Source organism: Gadus chalcogrammus, chromosome 22, assembly GCF_026213295.1.
Source record: "Gadus chalcogrammus isolate NIFS_2021 chromosome 22, NIFS_Gcha_1.0, whole genome shotgun sequence".
NCBI lineage: Eukaryota > Metazoa > Chordata > Actinopteri > Gadiformes > Gadidae > Gadus > Gadus chalcogrammus.
Window position 1 is genome coordinate 18,684,749 of NC_079433.1, and position 19,836 is coordinate 18,704,584.

Genomic DNA, 19,836 nt, shown 5'->3' on the forward strand with positions numbered 1-19,836 from the left:
TCGTCTTTGAACCTGGCTTCTTTTGTCTCCCAAAAATGCCTGGCGGTGATGCCGGGCGGCGCACGCACGATGGAGATATTACAAGGAGCTGCAGATTCAAGGCAGCTCCTCCGGGGGGTGGGAGAGCCCCCCCACCCCCTCTGTTCGCCTCCAGCTCCTCCTGCGCCCGCCCCGGCACCGATTGTTGACAAAGACACCGCGAGACGGAGTGGAGAAGCGAAATCGGTCCAAAAAAGCGTCCGGTTCAGGGATCGATCCGTTGGACTCGACTTTAATCCGCATATCGACCACATCTGACCAAAGACGGAATCGGGAATCCTCAGTTATTTGGGTGAAACCGTGAGTCACAGCGAACTGCTTTGTGTCCGTAGCACATTTTACTTAGCCTAGCAGTACCTCTGTCGGGTCACTTCACTCCTCCCCACCTCCCCCGTGTGATCCGTTATCATATGATGCTCATTTCTCCCTTCAGCCTGGAGCACATTATGACAGCTTTAGGTCTTTCTTTGTGCCTTTGTGTGTGCTCTCTCCTTGCGGTCCAATAGAAGGTGTGGTCAAGGTGATTCGGTAATCGATGGTGGTCGGACCGCAGACCTCGTCGTAAGAGGGCCCCCCGCTTCTCTCCTGCGTTTCCCTGTGTCTTGTGAAACCCTTGGCCGGCCGCAGCTCCTATTTACCGACCAGGCCAGGCGGCGGTCAAGATGGGTCAATCCGTCTGACTGAAAGTGCCACCAGTTCAGCGCTCCGAGGGAGGAGGAAGCAGGGAGAAGGTGTATTCGACGGGAATGGTGTGAGCTGAGACCGCCAGGCAGTCTGGATCTAACCGGGGACCCGTCTTTCTCGCGGAGCCTTCGCGGCCCCAAGCCCCGTCCTGAACCCTCCAAGATGGGGAAATGTGATGGGAGATGCACCCTCTTGGCTATATGTTCGCTGCAGTTGGTAAGCGTTTGTGTGTGCGCCCGCACATGGTCGCGTGTGCATCTATACGTACAGTTGGTATGTTGTACATACTGTATGTGTCAATATGATTGTGCGTGTACAGTGTGTGTGTGTGTGTGTGGGGGTTTCTGTTTCTAGAACACATTGTGTGTGTGTTTGCGGGTACATTTTGTGTGTGATTGTGTGTGTGTTGGATTCTATGTATTTTGAAAGTGCTTGTCAACTCCCCCAATATGAGGATATAATTAGCCCACTGTTTTACAGACCCTAGCATTGTAATCAGGCCATTTCGGAACAGCCCCTCTTCTAGGCCTTACAGTCACGGCTGAATTCTTTGAGGCGCAGCTGTCAGCGCGCGTGCCACATTATATTCATAAAACAAGAGTATCTGTGTGTGTGATGAAGATGGAAGAAAGAGAGAGACATGCAGAGGACAGCCTTCCATCAGTGTGTGTGTGTGTGTGTGTGTGTGTGTGTGTGTGTGTGTGTGTGTGTGTGTGTGTGTGTGTGTGTGTGTGTGTGTGTGTGTGTGTGTGTGTGTGTGTGTGTGTGTGTGTGTTTCCACTAGTATGTTGTTTTGGGGATATGCGCGTGGGTGTGTGTGCGGGTGTGCGGTCTAACCTCGTAAATAAGGAGTATCAAAGGAACGAGGGAGTCTCTGGCTCATCTGGTCTCTATTCCGGAGTTAAACTTAGCCGTTCCACGTGTTTCAGGGGAGGGCTGTCTGCCGCTCCAATGAAAGGTAATAAGAGTGTAACGAGATACGCCATATTATTATTTCCGTGGTAGTGTGTGTAATGTGTACAGGAATAGCTGCTCCTGTGCCGGTGGGCCAAGCAGAGGAGAGGCCATTGTTAGCCAGGGGTGTGTGTGTGTGTGTGTGTGTGTGTGTGTGTGTGGGGGGGGGGGGGGGGGGGGGGGGTTGGGGGGGGCAGCAGAGGGACTCGGCCATAGATTCTCATTAGTTTAGGGGAGATTTTTTTTTGGGGTGGGGGGGGGGGGGTGGTTGCATCTCTCTCTACAGTCACTGGGCTGGCTGGTGCTCCAGGCAGTTACCATGGAAACAACTGCGGCAGACCTGTGTATGTGTGTTCCTGTCCCCTTGCGTGCATGTGTATGTGTGTGCGTGCGCGTGCACCGGTGTCTGGTGTTCTAAGTGTAGAACAATGCTGTATATTGGCCTACTTGTAGACATGTGTGCGCCATGTTGTTTTTGTGAATTTTCCTTTGTTTGCCTTTGCTTAAAATGTATTCATGTTTGTGTTCTCCTCCCGCTCTTCTACTAGGTGGCAGCACTCCAGAGGCAAGTGTTTGATTTCCTGGGCTACCAGTGGGCCCCCATCCTGGCCAACTTCCTCCACATCGTGGCCATCATCTTGGGCATGTTCGGCACCGTGCAGTTCCGCTCCAGATACCTCATATTTGTGAGTTCTCTCTCTCTCTCTCTCCTCTCTCTCTCTCTCTCTCTCTCTCTCCTCTCTCTCTCTCCTCTCTCTCTCTCCTCTCTCTCATTCAGGCACTCTGGCGTCCGCTCGCCGGGTCTGTCATGCTCGCGTCTGTTGATGCCACACAGAGGATCTTTTCGGGGGCCACTCAAACTAATGTCACGCCGGGCCCCCCGTCAACACGCCCCCCATCCCCCATGTTTAACATATGACAACAGCACTCCCTTTGCTCTCCCGGGGGGCCCCTCCATATTGAGGGCCCACAAAAAAGAGAGAACAATAGGGATTATTAAGGCTGATTCTTATCGCTTGGAGTTGAAATAGGGACACAGAGCAGCCGTCTAAACACACACACGGACCCCCACTGATTTGTCCTCGTGTGTTCGGCAGTATGCGGTGTGGCTGGTGATGTGGGTCGGCTGGAACTCTTTCATCATCTGCTTCTACCTGGAGGTGGGACACCTGTCCCAGGTAAGGCAACTCAGCGATCTGTTCTGCGTGTTGTGTTTGAATGACTGCCTAATCCTTCAAGGCACCAACAACACCAACCTAACCCTCTATGTCTGTGTGTGCGTGGGTCATGCGTGTGTGCGTCATGCATGGTGTGTGTGGTGTGTGTTTGTGCACATGTCTCTTTGGCTTGTAACAGGACAGGGACTTTCTGATGACTTTCAACACGTCACTCCATCGCTCTTGGTGGATGGAGCATGGGCCTGGTTGCCTGGTAACGCCGGTGCTCGACTCCCACCTCGCCCCGGACGACCACCATGTCATCACCGTTTCTGGGTGTCTCCTTGACTACCAGTACATCGAGGGTGCTGAGCTCGGCACTACAAGTCTTGTTGGCGGTTAGTGATCCGCACGCACACACACGCACGCAAACGCACACGCACACGCACACTTACACACACACGCACTCGCATAGCATATTACCATTGTAATTACCCAAGTATTACAATGGTAATATGGTATGTATGATAGTCAAATGTTCTCCTGACTGAAGTACCATAGTTTTGGTACTCACTAGTGCAGTATATTATAGTGTTTGTGTACTGAAGGCCATGGTCGTAATTAGGTAAAAAATATAAGAACATCTCAATTCACACACACAGATGTGGTACACACTGATGTGATCAGGAATCAATCCATCTCTCTCCTTCGTCCACAGCTCTTCGGTTTTGTTTACGCCTGTTATGTGAGCAAAGTCTTCCAGGATGACGAAGACAGCTGTAAGTGCTTTTTATTTTCCAAATGTTCTCTTTTTCCAGCCCTCGTTATCTCTGCAGGCGTATGTCTGGTGTAGGGATGGCTGACGGGTAGCAACACTCTGAGTAGCAGCTTTAGTTTTTGTTGCCGTGGCAGCGGTGGCAAGGGAGCTTGGCTTCTATTGTGTTTCCGATTGGCTGACTCAAGGTGAGAGATAGAGATAGTCTCTGTCTATCTCTCTCTGGAGGATTCCGTCCGTTGTGGCGTGAGGGCTCCACTTGTGGGGAGTGTCAAACACGTATTTTCAGTTAGCTGTCCATCTTTCTGTCTACCTGTCAGTCTACCTGTCAGATGTGCTCGGTGGACCCTTAGTCTGTCCGTCTATCTTTTCTGGTCTCCTGTGGTCTGTCTGTCCCCTTGTCAGTTCGTAGCTCTGCCATTTTTGGGAATATCACGTTGCATGCTGCCTTCCTGGAGACATTATGAAATGACCTGGGATCTCAGACTCCTTGTGACTGGATATTGTGCTCTTATGATGTGCAACTGAAGACATTATATGATAATATGATAAGTTATATAATAACATGATCGATTATGCAGGTTGATAGAATGACGGTAGTTGACCCCGGGTTCGATTATGAGATACTGGTAAATGAAATACAATAGACACTAAAACCAACATATCGTTCAAGGACAACGCTGGAAATCAAGATTCAATTCAGGGCTTTTATATCTAAGGGATACAACAGTGAAACATCGGTCCCTTGTTAGCGAGTGAACAGCTCTATAATGGAGACACATGGCCCAGCAAACAGCCACGTTATTATGGTTCACGACGCAATCGCTTATGCTGAACTCTACAGTGAATACGGCATAATGGATAGTGAGTAATAAAGAGCGTCACATTGACGAACCCAATCCAAAGGAGAGGAAAGTAACACTACCCTGTGCTCTTGTCACTTCCACAGTCGACTTCATTGGTGGCTTTGACTCCTATGGCTACCAGCCCCCACAGAAGTCCTCGCACCTTCAACTCCAGCCACTTTACACGTAGGTATCCCGCATCAGACTGTTTACATATGATGGCTGACTATGGATGGGGCGACAAAAGCTCACGAGGTAGAGCGGGTTGACTTGTAACCGGAAGGTTGCTAGTTTGAGTAGTGTTGAGGTGTCCATGAGCAAGACGCCTTACCCTGACTGCTACCCTGCGTGGTTACGACTCCGCCGTGAATGTGTGAATGTGTGTAAGTCGCTTTGGATAAAAGCGTCTGCAAAATCTCCTAAATGTAAATGTATTATAAATGGATGGCTTGGTGGGTCAACCTACTAGTTCGCCAACTATGTGAACAATATGCCTTGGAGTACCTCAGGTTGAGTCCAACCTGCCAAACATCCTATGTTACATTTTCTCTTAACTGCCTTGTCCATATAGACACAACAATTAAAAGTGTGTACATACTTTTACTTCATCACTTAGATGGATTTGGTATATACGGTAGATGTGTTAGTAGTACAGTATGTATTTATTTTCGTTTAAAGTGAACATAAAATCAGTCATTTTTACATTGTATCTCCCCAGTTTTATTTGCACTTGATAGTCACAAACTTCTGCAACAGCTGAAATTAACTTCAGCTTTTACTAAACGTATCTTATGTATATCTCAGGCTGCATTGTAAAACATTGGTTTAATGTTCTGATTGGTTAACTCCCACTGAACACTCTTGCAGAGATGGAGATGCTGGGAACTGTATTGAAAGCTGTTGGTACTATGTGAATGATCTGTGTGTCCATCTCTACCACAGGGCTGGTTAGGTGTCAGCAGTGCCCCCTTGAGGCTAAACCGTGACAGTGCCGCTGTGGATGGAAACCTGGTCACCATGACAACACTCTGCTGTGTGTGTCACAATCACACTGAAGAACGGATTTCCCCCCCACCCCCCTCATCCAGGAGGAGAGAGATGTCTTAGTCTGTGTGTGTGAGAGTGAGAAAGAAAGTAAGAAAGAAAGTGGACTGGAGAGAGTGTGCATGTGAGCCAGAATGTTGTGTGTGTTTGGGCTGTGTGTGTGTGTGTGTGAGAGAGAGATTAGGCGACATTAGGTGTGTGAAAGTGAGAGCGAGAGAATGCTAGTGAGAGAGAGACATTTACCCTGATAGAATGTATAGAGCTCAGGGATGTACCAGCATGCGGGATGACGTGATGAAGGTGACAGGAAGCAAAGAACAGGAAATGGTGTGGGGCGGAGCTACAGGACACTACTAAGAGGTCACCCAGGAAACACTTCACAAACTGCCAGCTCTCCACACTCCCGACAGTGTGTGTGTGTGTGTGTGTGTGTGTGTGTGTGGGTGTGTGTGTGTGTGTGTGTGTTGTGTGTCTGTGTGTGTGTTGTGTGTGTGTGTATGTTTTGTGTGTGTGTGCCTCCACACTAATAGCCTTTCCTCAGTGAATGCACCCTGGACTCTGTCACTTGGTGCCTCTCAAGTGTTTTCCACTTGGGTGTCACGTAATGATGATGATTAGGATAATACTAATAATAATAATAATAATGAATAGAGGCACCGTTTTCTTCCATATCGTTGTTTTAGAATGTGATGATGTCATGCTAGAGCAGTCTTAACGAGAAAATGCTCGGTCCCCAAAGCCATCAGTTCTACACACTGTCACTGAATTAAATGCCCCACCCCCCGCGGGTTAGTCCGGGGTAACACTAAACCACTAAAACTGTTGCAGAATTTAGCCTATAGGGGTTAACCGGTACACCAGGAAGCTGTTTGTACGACTCTACAGGTGAATTCACACAATACAGTCACGAGGACAGGCATGCAAGTATCATCCAAATCAAACAGGTCCTACGCTTATTACTGAAGCACAAAATGATCCGTCCTAGACATGTAATCTGTAAGTTAGATGGCGTTGGGATTGGCAATAGTGTGTCTGGGAGGGGGGGTACTGTGCATGTAAATATAACCAGCCAGTAATTGTTTTGTTGGTTTTATAACTAGAAATGGGAGGGGTCACTTTTAGGGTCAGGGGTCACGAGGGGGGGAGGGGTTGGAATAGGGGGGAGGCCAGACACAAACTCAAAAGTTTCTCCATCACACCTGTATGTCTTAGCTTCACTGGTGGCGATGCCCAACTGCACCACCATCTATTGCCACTAACGACTCCGAAGGCTCTGAAGGATTTCTGTGTGCACCTGTCGTCGAGGTGCACACAGCGTCCCTAAAAGGGGGATGTCAATTTGTTGCTGCTGATAGGAGATACGAACATACAAACGGTGGTCTACATAGAGAGGGTGTGGGGTCCATTTTGAGTGTTGAGAGGTTCAAGGTAATAAAAAAAAAAAAAATCACTTTCTAAATTAAACCTGACTTCTGTTGTGATTTTTGATTAATCTGCATACATTTGAAAACATTTTCCTTCATTCATTAATCTAACGTCGGTTGTGAAATGCTACAAAAATCTATCCAAAACCAAAAATAGATGAGGAAAAAACATCCTACATCTTTAAAGGTAGGCCTTCTGGTTGTCATGCTTAGTTTTTTAGATCTGAAATCACAAGTTCAGTCCAAGCCTATTTTGCATGAGATCCTATTAGCCCAGAGGTTTGTTCATTGCCTACTTGTACTTTCACACTGATAAGCGGCATGCCCAGCACACGTTTTACCGTCCCCTGATATATTATAGCTCAGTGTGTCTATTTTCCAGCATCAACGCCCACCCATTTTCAATTGTCTACCGGCAATGACGCAAGTAATAACAATAATGTCATCTCGCTGTTTACAAAAGGGAACCGAGTGTTAAATGATAATTAAAAAAGGTGTCAACACAAAGCGTAATAACTACATACTTGCACCCTTAACAAAGGGTCTATCGCGACGACCCTCCCCTCCTAGTTGGCGCAATGAACCGCACGCTCGCTCATACTTTCCCATCATGCAGTGCTCTTGCCTGCTCCTATCGAGCCGCCATGTTGTCGGAGTGAATGCCTGGGAGTCAGAAAGAAACTGGGGCTGAAATCCGTGACCATCCACCCCCTCCGCCTGTAAGTATCGTCTCACGCAGTTTACAAGTACCTGTACCATGCCCTATCCTCACATAGGTCCCGGTATTGTCCAAATCGCGCCCGGACGGAGCTAAATGGATGTGTTTTGGGGCTGTGCGCCGTCTCCCTCCTCCTAGCTCTTCCTCCCGTTGTGTCGGTCTTCCGCTCTAGACAGCCCAGGCCTTTGTTAGCATCCGCGTCATGGGTACCTGTAGAACTGAGCCCCCGGGACACACCGGGCGACTCACTGGCGTTTTAAAATAACGATCAAGTGTTGCAAGGTGGCGATTGTGCACCACTGGACACCATGTCGTCCCACTGTCGGTCCCCCTTCCGACCGGGATGAGTTAATGTCAAGAGGCCATGCATTGTTGCTAGACTTGGGCAGTGAACCCACCATAACAGCTCTCAGGCAAACGTCAACCGGCTACCATCCATTGCCCCAAAGCCTGCCTTTCATCCACAATCGGTTATTTAATCGGCCTAACGGTGTCACCTTAGGAGAGCGCTGGCTCCGGGGAGCGATAGTTTGGTGTTGTGCTACGGTACAAGACATCCGATGTCTTGCTAGCTAGTAGTTCTCTGCCACAACATCACACCCCTGGTCTGTAGCCGGCATGCGGTGGATTGCTCCCAGTTCTGATTAATGATTAAGCCACTTAGATGGACATCCCATCTGACATTTCCGGGTGTCGGACCATAACAAGCGGCTGTGCGCAAAGGTTTGGGGGGGGCGGGGGGGTCACTGTCGGAATTTGGGGAGTTACTTTCGTTCTTGTGTTTAGAGCGACAAGAACATTATCGCCTAGTATTACCTCGATTCAAAACAACAACAACGAGGAAGTGGTTCAAACGCCGTTTGTTATGGACGGGTATAGATTAACCGGCCATTTTTAGGCGTATCTTATCATTTGGACGTATGGCTGTTGGTATCCCACTCTTAAGTGTGTGAAGTGGGCGTGCGCTTCTCTATGTTGCACAGTGATTGCAGCAGGCTGATAATGCGTTTTACGTTGCCTGGATAACTGCAAGGTTTGTTCTCTGTACATAGCTTAATGTCCCAGAACTTGGTGTATAGCACTTCAGAGTTTTAATATGGTCCCAAATTTGAGTTATTACAAATGTCAGATCAACTATTGGATTTCTGATTACCAGACTTGTGTGATCCGTATTCTCTATGGGTACGAAGATAAGGCAATCCACCCCCAAATTCAATGGGGTCTCAATTGACGCACTGTAACTAGGTAGGCCACTAGTACCACCTGATATTCTGGGCTAATTCCCTGAATCTGAAGTATTTCAGAGAATTATTGTTATAGGCGTAAGACATTCTATAGAATGCCATGCAATCACTATTTTAACTGAATAATACATGGCATATCACCTATACTGTGTGCTTTAGATGTGCAAATATTGGTTGAATAGGATTTCAATACTTATTGCACTCTGTGTTCAGAATGTAGTTTACACTATTGCGTGTTTAGTGCAGGACTAACAAGGAAAAAGTGTCGTTCTGTGTCAAGTCACTATAGTCACAGTAAATGGTGAAAGTGTCGTTCTGTGTCAAGTCACTATAGTCACAGTAAATGGTGAAAAGGTTGTTTTGAAAAGCCAAAGAAGTGTGATTGTTATACACAAAATATGCGTTCTTATTGGAAAAGTTGTAGGTAAGACCTGACCCTCAGAAGGCTAACATTCCATGGCCACCTCCAGGACCTGCGTTCCACTGGCCTTTTTTATTTTTTTCCACTAGACATCTTCCCATAGAGACAAAGTATTGAGTTGTACTATTTATTGCCTAGGCTCAAGTTGATCAATTGCTCATACTTGCAACTATGTGTTATAATTTACTGTGTGCAATCACCTTATGACCGACTTATGACCATCACCTTATGATATGTATGATATTGTTGGCAGAACTCAAGCAAGGAGTCTTAGTTTTAGTTCAAAATAAATGTCAGTTATTGTTATATTGGTATTTTCATGATATATATATTTTTTTCTAACTTTGTAACTGGGAACAGTTTGTTAGGCTACACTATAAGGATATAAAAACGATGCATTAAATGAGCCCATATCGTCAGCTAGCTCCAAATTATTTCCGCTGTCCTACTTCCCATTTGCTAATGATCAAAGACGAGATTGTGAATGTGATTCTGATTATTTATTTTTGATCAGAACAGGAGCCGTGACAAGGGTGGTTGTGACTTAAAAACTCAAACGACTCTCGGCACACAGATGAGAAAACAAGCCTGTCTTCCAAGATCAGTGCCAGTCAACTGCCAGTCCTACCCGAAAGCCTGTTAATCCATCGATTTCTATACACAAGTAGTGATTTCCTCAATGCTTAAACAAGTATTGATGTTTTTTCCAAACAATGTGAGCTGATGTACAATTGTGCCTGTCTTACAATTGTTTGGAATGGCAGGATATTGGGTACTCTTCCAATTAGGTAAAGTGCTAGCCACCCCTTCAGAAGCTCAGCCTGGCTTTTCAACAATCTCTTGTGTTCATGATTAGTGAAGTCGAAAAACGTTCAACTAGTTTCAACTTTTGATACCATAAAAATGTGGAGGACTTTAATAGACTGGCCGCCCTTTGTTTAAAAGTTATCCATTAACCAAGCAGCCGTTGGAAGCCTATGGCTGAGTTAGACGTTTGGAAAATCGATCTGGCCTTCCGCTTGTTAGGAACTTTTTCGGGTGTATATAGGTGAGACAATTTTTCCTTATGGTTTAATTGTTCATCTCAAATGGTTTGTGTAAAGTTTATTTTTCATTTGTTTTGTATCGCCTAGTGAACAGTTGTTTTTTTTTTTTTGCTTCCTACTTTTGGTTCTATTTCAGGACACTATAGAAGAAAATGTCATCACTTTATGAACTTGATAAGTAACTTGGTAAGTTTAACAATACAGTTGCATTGCTTTGGCACCCAACTGCCAACTGTAAGCAAGGAGACAACAGGAATTATATCTTGTTGATTGTTTGTTGGTATGGTAATAACAGCAACATAAGCAGGGCCATTCCTTAATGTTTTTTATGAAGTACTTTGCGGCTCGATTACATTTTTTAATTAGCATTAATACTTTCCTACAGTTTGTGAAATTGCTGGACCGAAAAACTGGAGAGAGGAACTGGGGACAAATCTGCAGTGTTTTAGGCCCCGTCTACAGGGGCGAAAATGATCTTTTCCCCTCTGTTAGTGTTTTCCTTTGATGCGTTTCAGGAATATCTCTGTAAAGACAGACTAAATGCGAAAACGCATCGAGCTGTAGAAACGCTGTAGAAGGCGCTGGTTCTCCAGCGCCTTCAATATGTCTCCAGGCGCTGCATCCAGCCTGCGTGCATCCAGCCGGCGCGCTGTATGCAAACATTCAGTCGAGGAGGATATAACAAAAAACTTTTTAGATTGAGCAGAAATACTTTTTAATGTAGTTACTAGTAATCCAATTTACCAAGGGGCTGTATTTAAAGCTACAAAAATAAAATAAATCAACGCAACTCTGACATCGCCCAGCTGGTGGGGGGCGATGACGTCATTGTTTGCGTTTCAGGCGTCCACACGAATCCTAACACGAAAACGCGTAGGTCCGTTTTTAATTTATCCACCCTAGGATCTGGTTTCAGGAAAGTGCGTTTTCGCACACCGAAAGCGCCGGATCCGTCTCGATGGTCGGCCCAAACGCAAAAGACTTATGCGTTTTCACCCGAAAACCGGTTCAGTGTGGACGGGGCCTTAGGCTATAGTGTTTGAAAGCCCCTTGGACTGGGATTCAAAGACTATTTAGAAAATTTGTTTTGTATGGATATTTCTGGGAAGGAAGGGGTTTATATGACAAATGGTAACTTTGTGATCTTTCTTTTAGGAACGTTGTTGTGTATGAGGTGAAATGCGCCACACAGCGCCATGTTATTCCAGGAAGCTTAACCCTCGCTCGGACGCGGACATCAAAATGAATCGCTGCTCATAGGGAGCTCAACACACACCGTAGCGTGTAGTTGTCTGGGAATCCTTACTCTCTCGCCCACGCTATGATCAAAGTCAACTGCAGAATGAGCTCCAGACATCCGCACATCACACACACCGTGGCGTTAGGCTAGAAGTCTCAGACAAGCTTAACCCTATCTTGGCTAAACGTCAACACACTCGACATCTCCGGTGTCCCTTGGCCGTGACGTTGAAGGGTATACTAGCAGACACTTTCGCATCCCATAAAGAGCGTTACCTGCGTTTTAAGTAGTGTGGAAGGTTCATGTAGTTTTTGGGAAAACATAGGATTTTAATCCTGTTTTCTCCAATTGTAGGTCTTATTTCATTAACAGTGATACAATTACTATGTTGACGATCATATAAGGTGTATCACTAGTCTATGGGAAACAAAACCAACTCATTCCAGCACCTGTGTCAGAGGCAGGCGATGGCAGGGCAGGTGTGTTTTTGCACAGAGCGATGGCAGATGCCAGCCAAAGCCACAGTGCTTGCAAAATAGCAAATGCTGTAAAAGATTGACCATATATTTTGGTATTTTTAGTTTGTTGAATTAATCAAGCTAAGCTTCTGATCAAATTAAATGATATAATCTTTGTTAAAGTAGCTTTAATTTTTGGGCCAAATTGCCCAGCCCTAGCTGCATTGGCATGTCAAAATTTGGACAAATTGCTTTAATCGCCTATTCGGCAAGTGTTCAGCCTGGTATTACATCTGCAAGTAAGTGCTGTTTAAAGTCATTTATTTGTTGAACTTCTGATACAACCCTTTAGAACCCTAATTTTAGCTGATATTATCTGTTAACCACAGTCTGGTTCTGCGGTCGACAGTTGTCACTTTCACATCTTTAGTGTGTGGTCAAATGAGTGAGAGATGTATACCGCCTTATAGTTGGATCCATCGTTTAAGTTTTAGAATATCTTTATACCGGTCAGAGTGGGAAAAAATACTGGCCAAGCAATTGTTTGAGACTGTAAACCATTATTTTAAACCTACCTTATGGTCAAATTGTTCCTGTGTTGGCTGGGTCCAGGTGATACTTACAAGCAATACCATCAGGTTGTGCCTTATAATGTGAAGTATAATCGTTGAGTCAAATTCACTGTCAAACAATCATGGTTTAAAAATAACGATCACATTTAAATTTTTATAAAGGGGATAACTGCTGACACTGTTATCCAAAGCGACTTACAACCATTCATTCACACACTAATAGGTATATTGTACTACGGCTATTATATTATTCTACTTCTACTGCTGGCATTTATCATACTACCACTACTACTACTACTACTACTACTACCAATCATGCTTATACTACACTGCTACTTCTCAAACTAATCCTTCATCATACTTCTCGGCCTAGGTTCAAGGTGCATCACTTCGGTTGAGCCATTTATTTAACTCTCGCTTTGGTCAATTATTTGATATTAATAAATGCTTTCTATTTATAGGTGTAACGATCCATCGATGTAGATCGATGCATCTATTGATTGGTAAACGATCCAACTGTATCGATGCAGCGCCCAAACATCGATGCATATCGCTGTATTATGCGCTTTTATTTTGACAATCTCGTTGCGCGGGTGTTTGTGAAACTATTTCTGCGCTATGCGCCATGTCATGTGGGGTGCACAATAACAGAAATTATTACGTCATTCCGATAAGTCCGATATCATGACGAATAGCCCCGATAACATAGCCTATATAATTTCAGTGCCCCGCTCCCACTATGATAACGCTAAATGTATAGAAAATGTTTTTTTTATTATTATTACACCTTTCCTGCTGTCGGCTCTCAGACCGTAGTCGAGGAGCACAGGGGAGACGTTCCCTCCAGGGTCAATGTTCTCTCGGGGGTAACACCCTCACTTTGACCGGCAGTGGGTCTACTTATAGGTCCGAATGAAGCGGCCACCGATTGACAGTCTGGGCACTTCATTCTTAGTTTCACTAACTTTACAGTACACGCTTGCACAGACACAACTGGACTCGTTCATTACTTCACTAAACTGACATACGCTTCCAGTCGCTCTCCTCGCTCGTCCACCCACACATACGCTACTCTCGTAACATTTATTATTGACAGTTAGCTGACAGTTAGTCCCGGGTCCTGGTCTTCCACTCCCTGTTTCTCAGTTAAACACAGAAATCAACTACATTTGTCCCAGCGTTTGTTAGATGTGATATTAAGCAAAAAATACACTCTCTTTCTCCGGTAACGCAATCGTTCGCGGCGCCATTCTTCTTCATCGTTTCTTCTATTTGTCTGTAACTCATGCTCCAATCTTTCATGGATCGATGCGGATGTTGTGGATTCAATAGAATAGAAGATGCATCGCTGCAGCAACATTTAAATTATCGGGATGAGTTCTGCCCATTCTGCCTCCTTTGCTGTCTGCAGTCAGACCAGAACACACCTGAGTGACGGGGGCCGTCCTTATCCCGCCTCTTGTGAACCTCGACCCTACGTCATATCCCGCCCCTTGCAAGCCCACCCGCCGTTGATTCTAATGATGTCTGAGCGACGCCGATGTCTGCATATCGGGCATCAAGTGGGAATAAAAACCCAAAGGTTTTTGTGTTTGTTCATAGTATTAAAGTCATGATCTTAGGTCATGATCATATATGTGTGTGTTTTATCGGTATCGGCCTTTAGGAGCTGAAAGTTATCGGTATCGGTTAAAAAATAAGTTATGTTACCTTCTTCAGAAATGGCCTTTTGTAGTTAAAATGTACTGTTAATTTTTATCACAGGGGTTCTGTCGTGATTGGATGTAAACCGTACGGAGTGTTCCATCTCCATAGGGGTACTGTTTGATTTTATAGATATTACATTATCTATTTATTCTATTATATTGGCCTATGGTATATTAGGCTAATGGTGACCTATATTTTTTTCAAATTTAATGCAGTCGTTGACATGAGCGTCCTATTGTGAAGAGTTAATTAGTCTGTAGAAGCGGTCAGTCATTTAGCGGAGGTGCTGGCCTCGCCTGAAGGACGGGGCATCCCAGCGATCTAAATATTGAATAACTCAGTCACATCAACTTTTCAATACTCTTGCCAACATCGGAGCGGACTAAATATGCTTTATACAACGGCGTGTATTTGTATTTTCTAATAGGAAATCAAGCAGGAACAAAACACAATTAAGTGTGTCCAACCATTGGCATCCAGCGTTGAAGATCCCAAATCATGCTTTTTTGGGGTTAAAAATTGCATTTGCGGGTACTACTAAAATAGAGTTACATCATATGCCTGTATGTTAAATACCCCTTATTATTCTCACACTGCCAAAACTTTCAGCATCTTTCATGTCTGATTTGTATCATGTCTCATTCAGGCCCCCCTCCCGCCCTGTCTGCTGGGATTGGTCAGCATTCCCACTCTTTTGCAATTGGTTGAACGCTTTGCGCGTGCGTCTGCAAATTCACACCCCCGAGAAGTAAACATTGCTGGTACCCAGGAGGCAGGACTTTTGCACTTCAGCCCCGCCCACTTATGGAAGTGAAGTTTGCATTAACAAGCTGTTTCACACACCTATTGAGGGGCGTTATCGGTGGGCGCGAATACTCCCCCTGGCTCAGACTTATAGATTTTTCTAGTTTAGGAGACGTAAGACATGTATACATAAGTCATATCAGTCTAAAGCAGAGGGAAAAGTAAAAAAAGCATGATATCACCCGTCTGCCACAAAACAACGGACTAAGACAATACTGGGACCCACACGGTCAAACATTTACCAATATGCTCCAATCACAAATCCTGGCACATAAATCGATGATGGACTCTTGAAAGACGCTTGATGACCCGTGCTGAGAGTCCGCTGCCAACGCAGCCGTTGTTCATAGTTTTTCAAAAGCGCATGCAACCCTTACTCACCGGCAGCATATACTTATCATTCTTCCATTCATAAAGTCTAGGTTTCCAGAAAGCCTTGTTTTGCTTCACATTGTATTATGGTGACACGTCAGTACTATGACGGCAATCGTTTGGATATGTTATCGCTTTGGTGACGCCGTTTAGAGACATAATCATTTTCTAAATCACTCTCGCTCATCTTCCATTAAAGGATGTTTCACATAAAGCAGAAGAGATTAGCGGGAGCAGCCTTGTCCCACGAGGCTAGAGATACTTCTGTAGTTTGAGGTAACATGGGGATGTGTGAATAATGACACAGGAGTAAGTACAGGACTACTCTTATAATAACCTAAAAAAGTATCCCACAGGCTGGTTATTATCCTGTAACCGAGATCAATGAAACTGGCTACATGTTTATGGTTAGATGGAGCCTACCTTAATTGAGATATATTTAAAGAGGAATTACGTTAAATGGAGGAAAAGCATTTATTGGCTCAGGGACTGAACATAGGGCCTTGGGTCTTGTCCAATATTCGTCTTATGCACATTAGTTTAAGTCACGTGATTGGCTCTATAATTGCCAGTTGCCGCCCGTCTCATTGAAAATGACTGCCTAGCAGGCACGAAAGGTGCCTGCTAAAAAGTGCCTTCTTTAATAGTGTGTTGTGTTGTGTTGTTTTTTTTGACAGGCTGTGGTGGAATGAGCAGTGTGTGTGTGTTGAAGAGGAAAGCAGTGCTCTGGCAGGATTCGTTCAGCCCCCACATAAGAACTACAACTCCCAGCATGCCTGTGGTGCTGAGCAGTGGAGGGCACGCCCCTCCAACAGGGCAAGTCCCTCAGGCCCCCCCTCCAAGCCAGCAGGTAACTCCATGGCCTGTACCCATGTTGTACCTCCTTAGAACAAACTCATCTTCAGCCTTAAACCTGTACCATACCTGTGCCACACCTAAGTATCTGAATTTACCCACCACTGTGAGAAAATCGTAAAAGACAGAAACTCATCTAAAAACAATATAGCTATGACTGTAGGTCCGTCTCAAACCACTAGAGGCTGCTAATGAGAAAACCTACTTGTATAGCAGGTTTAATGAATGCTGAGGAACAATTAACTGTCAAACGTGCTGTAATCCTGCGCTGCATGTCGGTTGAGAACTTCCCACTTGACGTTTTGTCGAGTCCTGAGTGGCGTCCGGCTGGTGTTGCGCGACAGCGAGGTGTTCTGATGTAACGCGGGCTGTTGTCTCCCCAGGGTGTGGCGGGTTCCGGGCGCTCCCAGGACGACGCCATGGTCGACTACTTCTTCCAGCGGCAGCACGGAGAACAGCCCGGGAAGCACCGCTGGCCCACCGGAGACAACATCCACGACAGCCAGGTGTGTGTGGGGTGGGGGTGGCTGTGTGTGTGTTTCTGCTGTTTTGCGCGTGTGTTGGTGGGTGGGCACTGGAGCTGCCAATGTAGTGACTAGACTAATACAGGAGGCTGTCTTTTGTTAACATGGTCTGAAAGACAGCATTATGAGTGATCCGTTTTGTATTTTTGGAACTTTTGTTTCCTAGTTTTGTTAGAACGTCTTAACAATGATGAAACCATTTTCTGGTTTCGTCATTCATCCATTTTCCTAGATAATATGTTGCCCCATCTTATTTCACAATACCATCTGCCCACCTGGGGCTGATGGACGTGCCTTAAACACAGACGCCTGTTGAGCATTGGTATATAAACAAGTCAGTCCTTCAAGAAGGCTTTCTTCACCGTCGAGGCACGCTGGATTTCTCTCACAAGGGAATCATGTATCGTGAGGTGTTTGTACGGAGGATACTAACTGTGTTCCCCTCTGTGTGAAGGTGCGGTCGATGGACGAACTGAATCATGACTGCCAGGCTCTGGCTCTAGAGGGACCACTATGGGAGAGGTAAGGGTTCAGGAGCCACTGCCAGAAGTCGCTTGTCGACGACATAAGGGCTGTGATGGAAATGAAGATGGCATGACGGTACTTTGCGACACAACAATTGTACCCGCTGAGATGGGAAACGTTTCAAGCTGTTTCAATTGGCACGTTACCCCTGGTATCGGCACCCGATTTATTGAGACCTGCTGCTAGTTTGTGTCTTACTCCCTCAACCGTTAGCGCAAACTGAATTCCTTTGCTGTTGAGCACTATTAATTTTAAACTAGACCAGAAGCCCTCTGCACGCGGCCTGCGGGCGTGCTTCCCCCTCCCACCTTAACCTACTTACCAGCCAATATCGAATCATTCTTTTATTATTGTTTTTATGGGAATGTCATCATACCGCCCCAATTCCACCGTCTGGTTCCTCCTATCTGTCTAACCGCTTTCCTTTTTTTGTTCATCCTTGTGTTTCTCTCTCCTCTGTGTCCCGCGGCGGTCCCTCCCTCCCCCTCTGGCGCCCCCTCCTGGCCGTCTGCAGCAGCTGCTGACGGGGAAGAAGTTCTGGGAGGCGGACGACTCCGGGAAGGACGGGCCCAAAGGGATCTTCCTGGACCAGTGGCGGGACAGCGCGTGGGGGCCTCAGGTAGTTGCCGCTAGACCCTGGCTTCACCCCCAAAGAGCAAATGGGTGACCATATGTTGCCCGGCAACAGCAAGCGGGCGCTCTTTAAGATACACACCATTGAGTGAAGACTCACCGATGGTGTACATCGGTCAACGTGTGTTGTCCAGTGAACCCAGGAAACCGTCTCTTTTTTTCGAAACGGGGAAATTTGTCTTTTGTGATCGTCGACATGGAATGTGACATTGTTTCGTGATTACTGAAATAAGACACCAACTTAGAGAGAAGAAGGGACTAAAACCTTTGTTTTGGCATTCTTTCAAAAAAAGCTTGGCTGCTCCACAGCGCAGTTTGTGAATTTGAAAACGTCCTCTTTCTGTGATCATGCCGTTTATCTCCAAATGGCTGAATTGGCATCACTTTGCTGTTATTTTATTACCACCCATTAACACATTGACCTTTTTGTTCAACTTGACAACAGGAGAACATCTTTGTGCGGTAGTCGTTGCTTTCAGACGGCCTTCCCATTTCCAACAGTGGGTTTGCTCAAGTGTCCTTATACCGAACTGAATCCACCGTATGCGAAATTCCAGATCACTCCATGTCCCAGCCAATCATGGTGACCCGCCGGCCCGGCCAGGGTTTCCATGGCGGCGGGGAGGTGGGGTGGGCTCTGTGATGTCCCCGCGCTCGGAGAGTGGAGGCCTGGGCGTCAGCATGGTGGAGTACGTCCTCTCCTCCTCACCCGCTGACAAGCTGGAGTCCTGCCTCCGCAAAGGAGCCTATGTGAGTTACAGCTGCCTGCCTGTGCCTGTCTCTCGCTCTCTCTCGGTCTCCCTGTGTCTCTCTCTGTCTCTCTCTCTTGTACTCTATCTTGGTCTCTCTGTCTCTCTCTCTTGTTCTCTATCTCGCTTTCCCTGTGTCTCTCTCTCTTGTTCTCTATCTCGCTCTCCCTGTGTCTCTCTCTCTTGTTCTCTATCTCGCTCTCCCTGTGTCTCTCTCTCTTGTTCTCTATCTTGGTTTCCCTGTGTCTCTCTCTCTTGTTCTCTATCTTGGTTTCCCTGTGTCTCTCTCTCTTGTTCTCTATCTCGCTCTCCCTGTGTCTCTCTCTCTTGTTCTCTATCTTGGTTTCCCTGTCTCTCTCCCTTGCTCTCCCTGTGTGTCTCTCTCTCTTGCTCTCTATCTCGTTCTCCCTTTGTCATTGCCTCTTGCTCTGGCGCACTTGCGCAGGCTCGCCTGTCACTCATTGTTTTTTCAGTCTGTCAATCTTTCCCCACTTCTGTCTCTTGCCTTTTGTCCACTTAATTACACATTATGATTGAATAGGGCTTCACCAATATTGCTAATCCACAGCCTATACAGATTCCAATCCAAATCTTCCAAGCACTGTTCGCAAGCACTGATTGATCAATTAGTTTGACTAAGCGTAGACTTGGACTGTTGGTATAGTGTGATTATTGGCATAGACGGTCTTTCCCCATTAAGAGACGGACGTATTTCTTGGGACAATGAAGTTTGGCTGCTCTCCATACGGCGATTGTGGTCCAAAAAAGGAGAGATTGCTCAGTCAATTGCGCAATAATTTGAGACGTCATTGCTCACCTCAAACATCTTTATGTGACATTGACATGAGATTGCAATGAAGTTTATCACTACATGTTTACTATTTTAATAAATTTGAGTGTTTCTGGTTGCCAGCATATTGGCTCATATTTCAGGTTGTGCTTCTACGTATAAGGCATTCTTACTCATGGAAAGCCTTCCTCTTTTGGCCAAACAAACCCTTGTTGTTTCGATATACGTGTCTGTTGCCTTACGATTGTCTCTCCTC

At 45.8% G+C, this 19,836-nt stretch overlaps 2 protein-coding genes across 2 annotated transcripts; both read left to right on the forward strand.

The window, feature by feature from the left end:
* The first annotated feature begins 165 nt into the window (after positions 1-165).
* On the forward strand, positions 166-5,750 carry LOC130375494 (sodium/potassium-transporting ATPase subunit beta-1-interacting protein 1-like). The gene is given in 9 exon segments (XM_056582441.1): positions 166-339; positions 546-939; positions 2,226-2,363; positions 2,775-2,855; positions 3,034-3,198; positions 3,200-3,232; positions 3,553-3,613; positions 4,559-4,640; positions 5,397-5,750. Coding segments are annotated over 8 exon segments (624 nt in total). The 5' UTR covers positions 166-339; positions 546-885; the 3' UTR covers positions 5,407-5,750.
* A 1,773-nt stretch (positions 5,751-7,523) lies between these two features.
* LOC130375444 (pumilio homolog 1-like) lies at positions 7,524-17,409 on the forward strand. Its single transcript, XM_056582369.1, has 4 exons — positions 7,524-7,641; positions 16,182-16,354; positions 16,743-16,865; positions 17,338-17,409. Exons 2-4 carry the CDS (start codon positions 16,193-16,195, stop codon positions 17,407-17,409), a joined length of 357 nt encoding a protein of 118 aa, XP_056438344.1. The 5' UTR covers positions 7,524-7,641; positions 16,182-16,192.
* Positions 17,410-19,836: the final 2,427 nt, after the last annotated feature.

Bases quoted from the DNA above. Each gene is read 5' to 3' on its own strand.
- LOC130375444 (XM_056582369.1), top strand. From the start codon at position 16,193: ATGAGCAGTGTGTGTGTGTTGAAGAGGAAAGCAGTGCTCTGGCAGGAT. The intron at 16,355-16,742 runs GTAACTCCATGG...TTGTCTCCCCAG, and splicing joins CCCCCCCTCCAAGCCAGCAG to GGTGTGGCGGGTTCCGGGCG. The intron at 16,866-17,337 runs GTGTGTGTGGGG...CTCTGTGTGAAG, and splicing joins ACAACATCCACGACAGCCAG to GTGCGGTCGATGGACGAACT.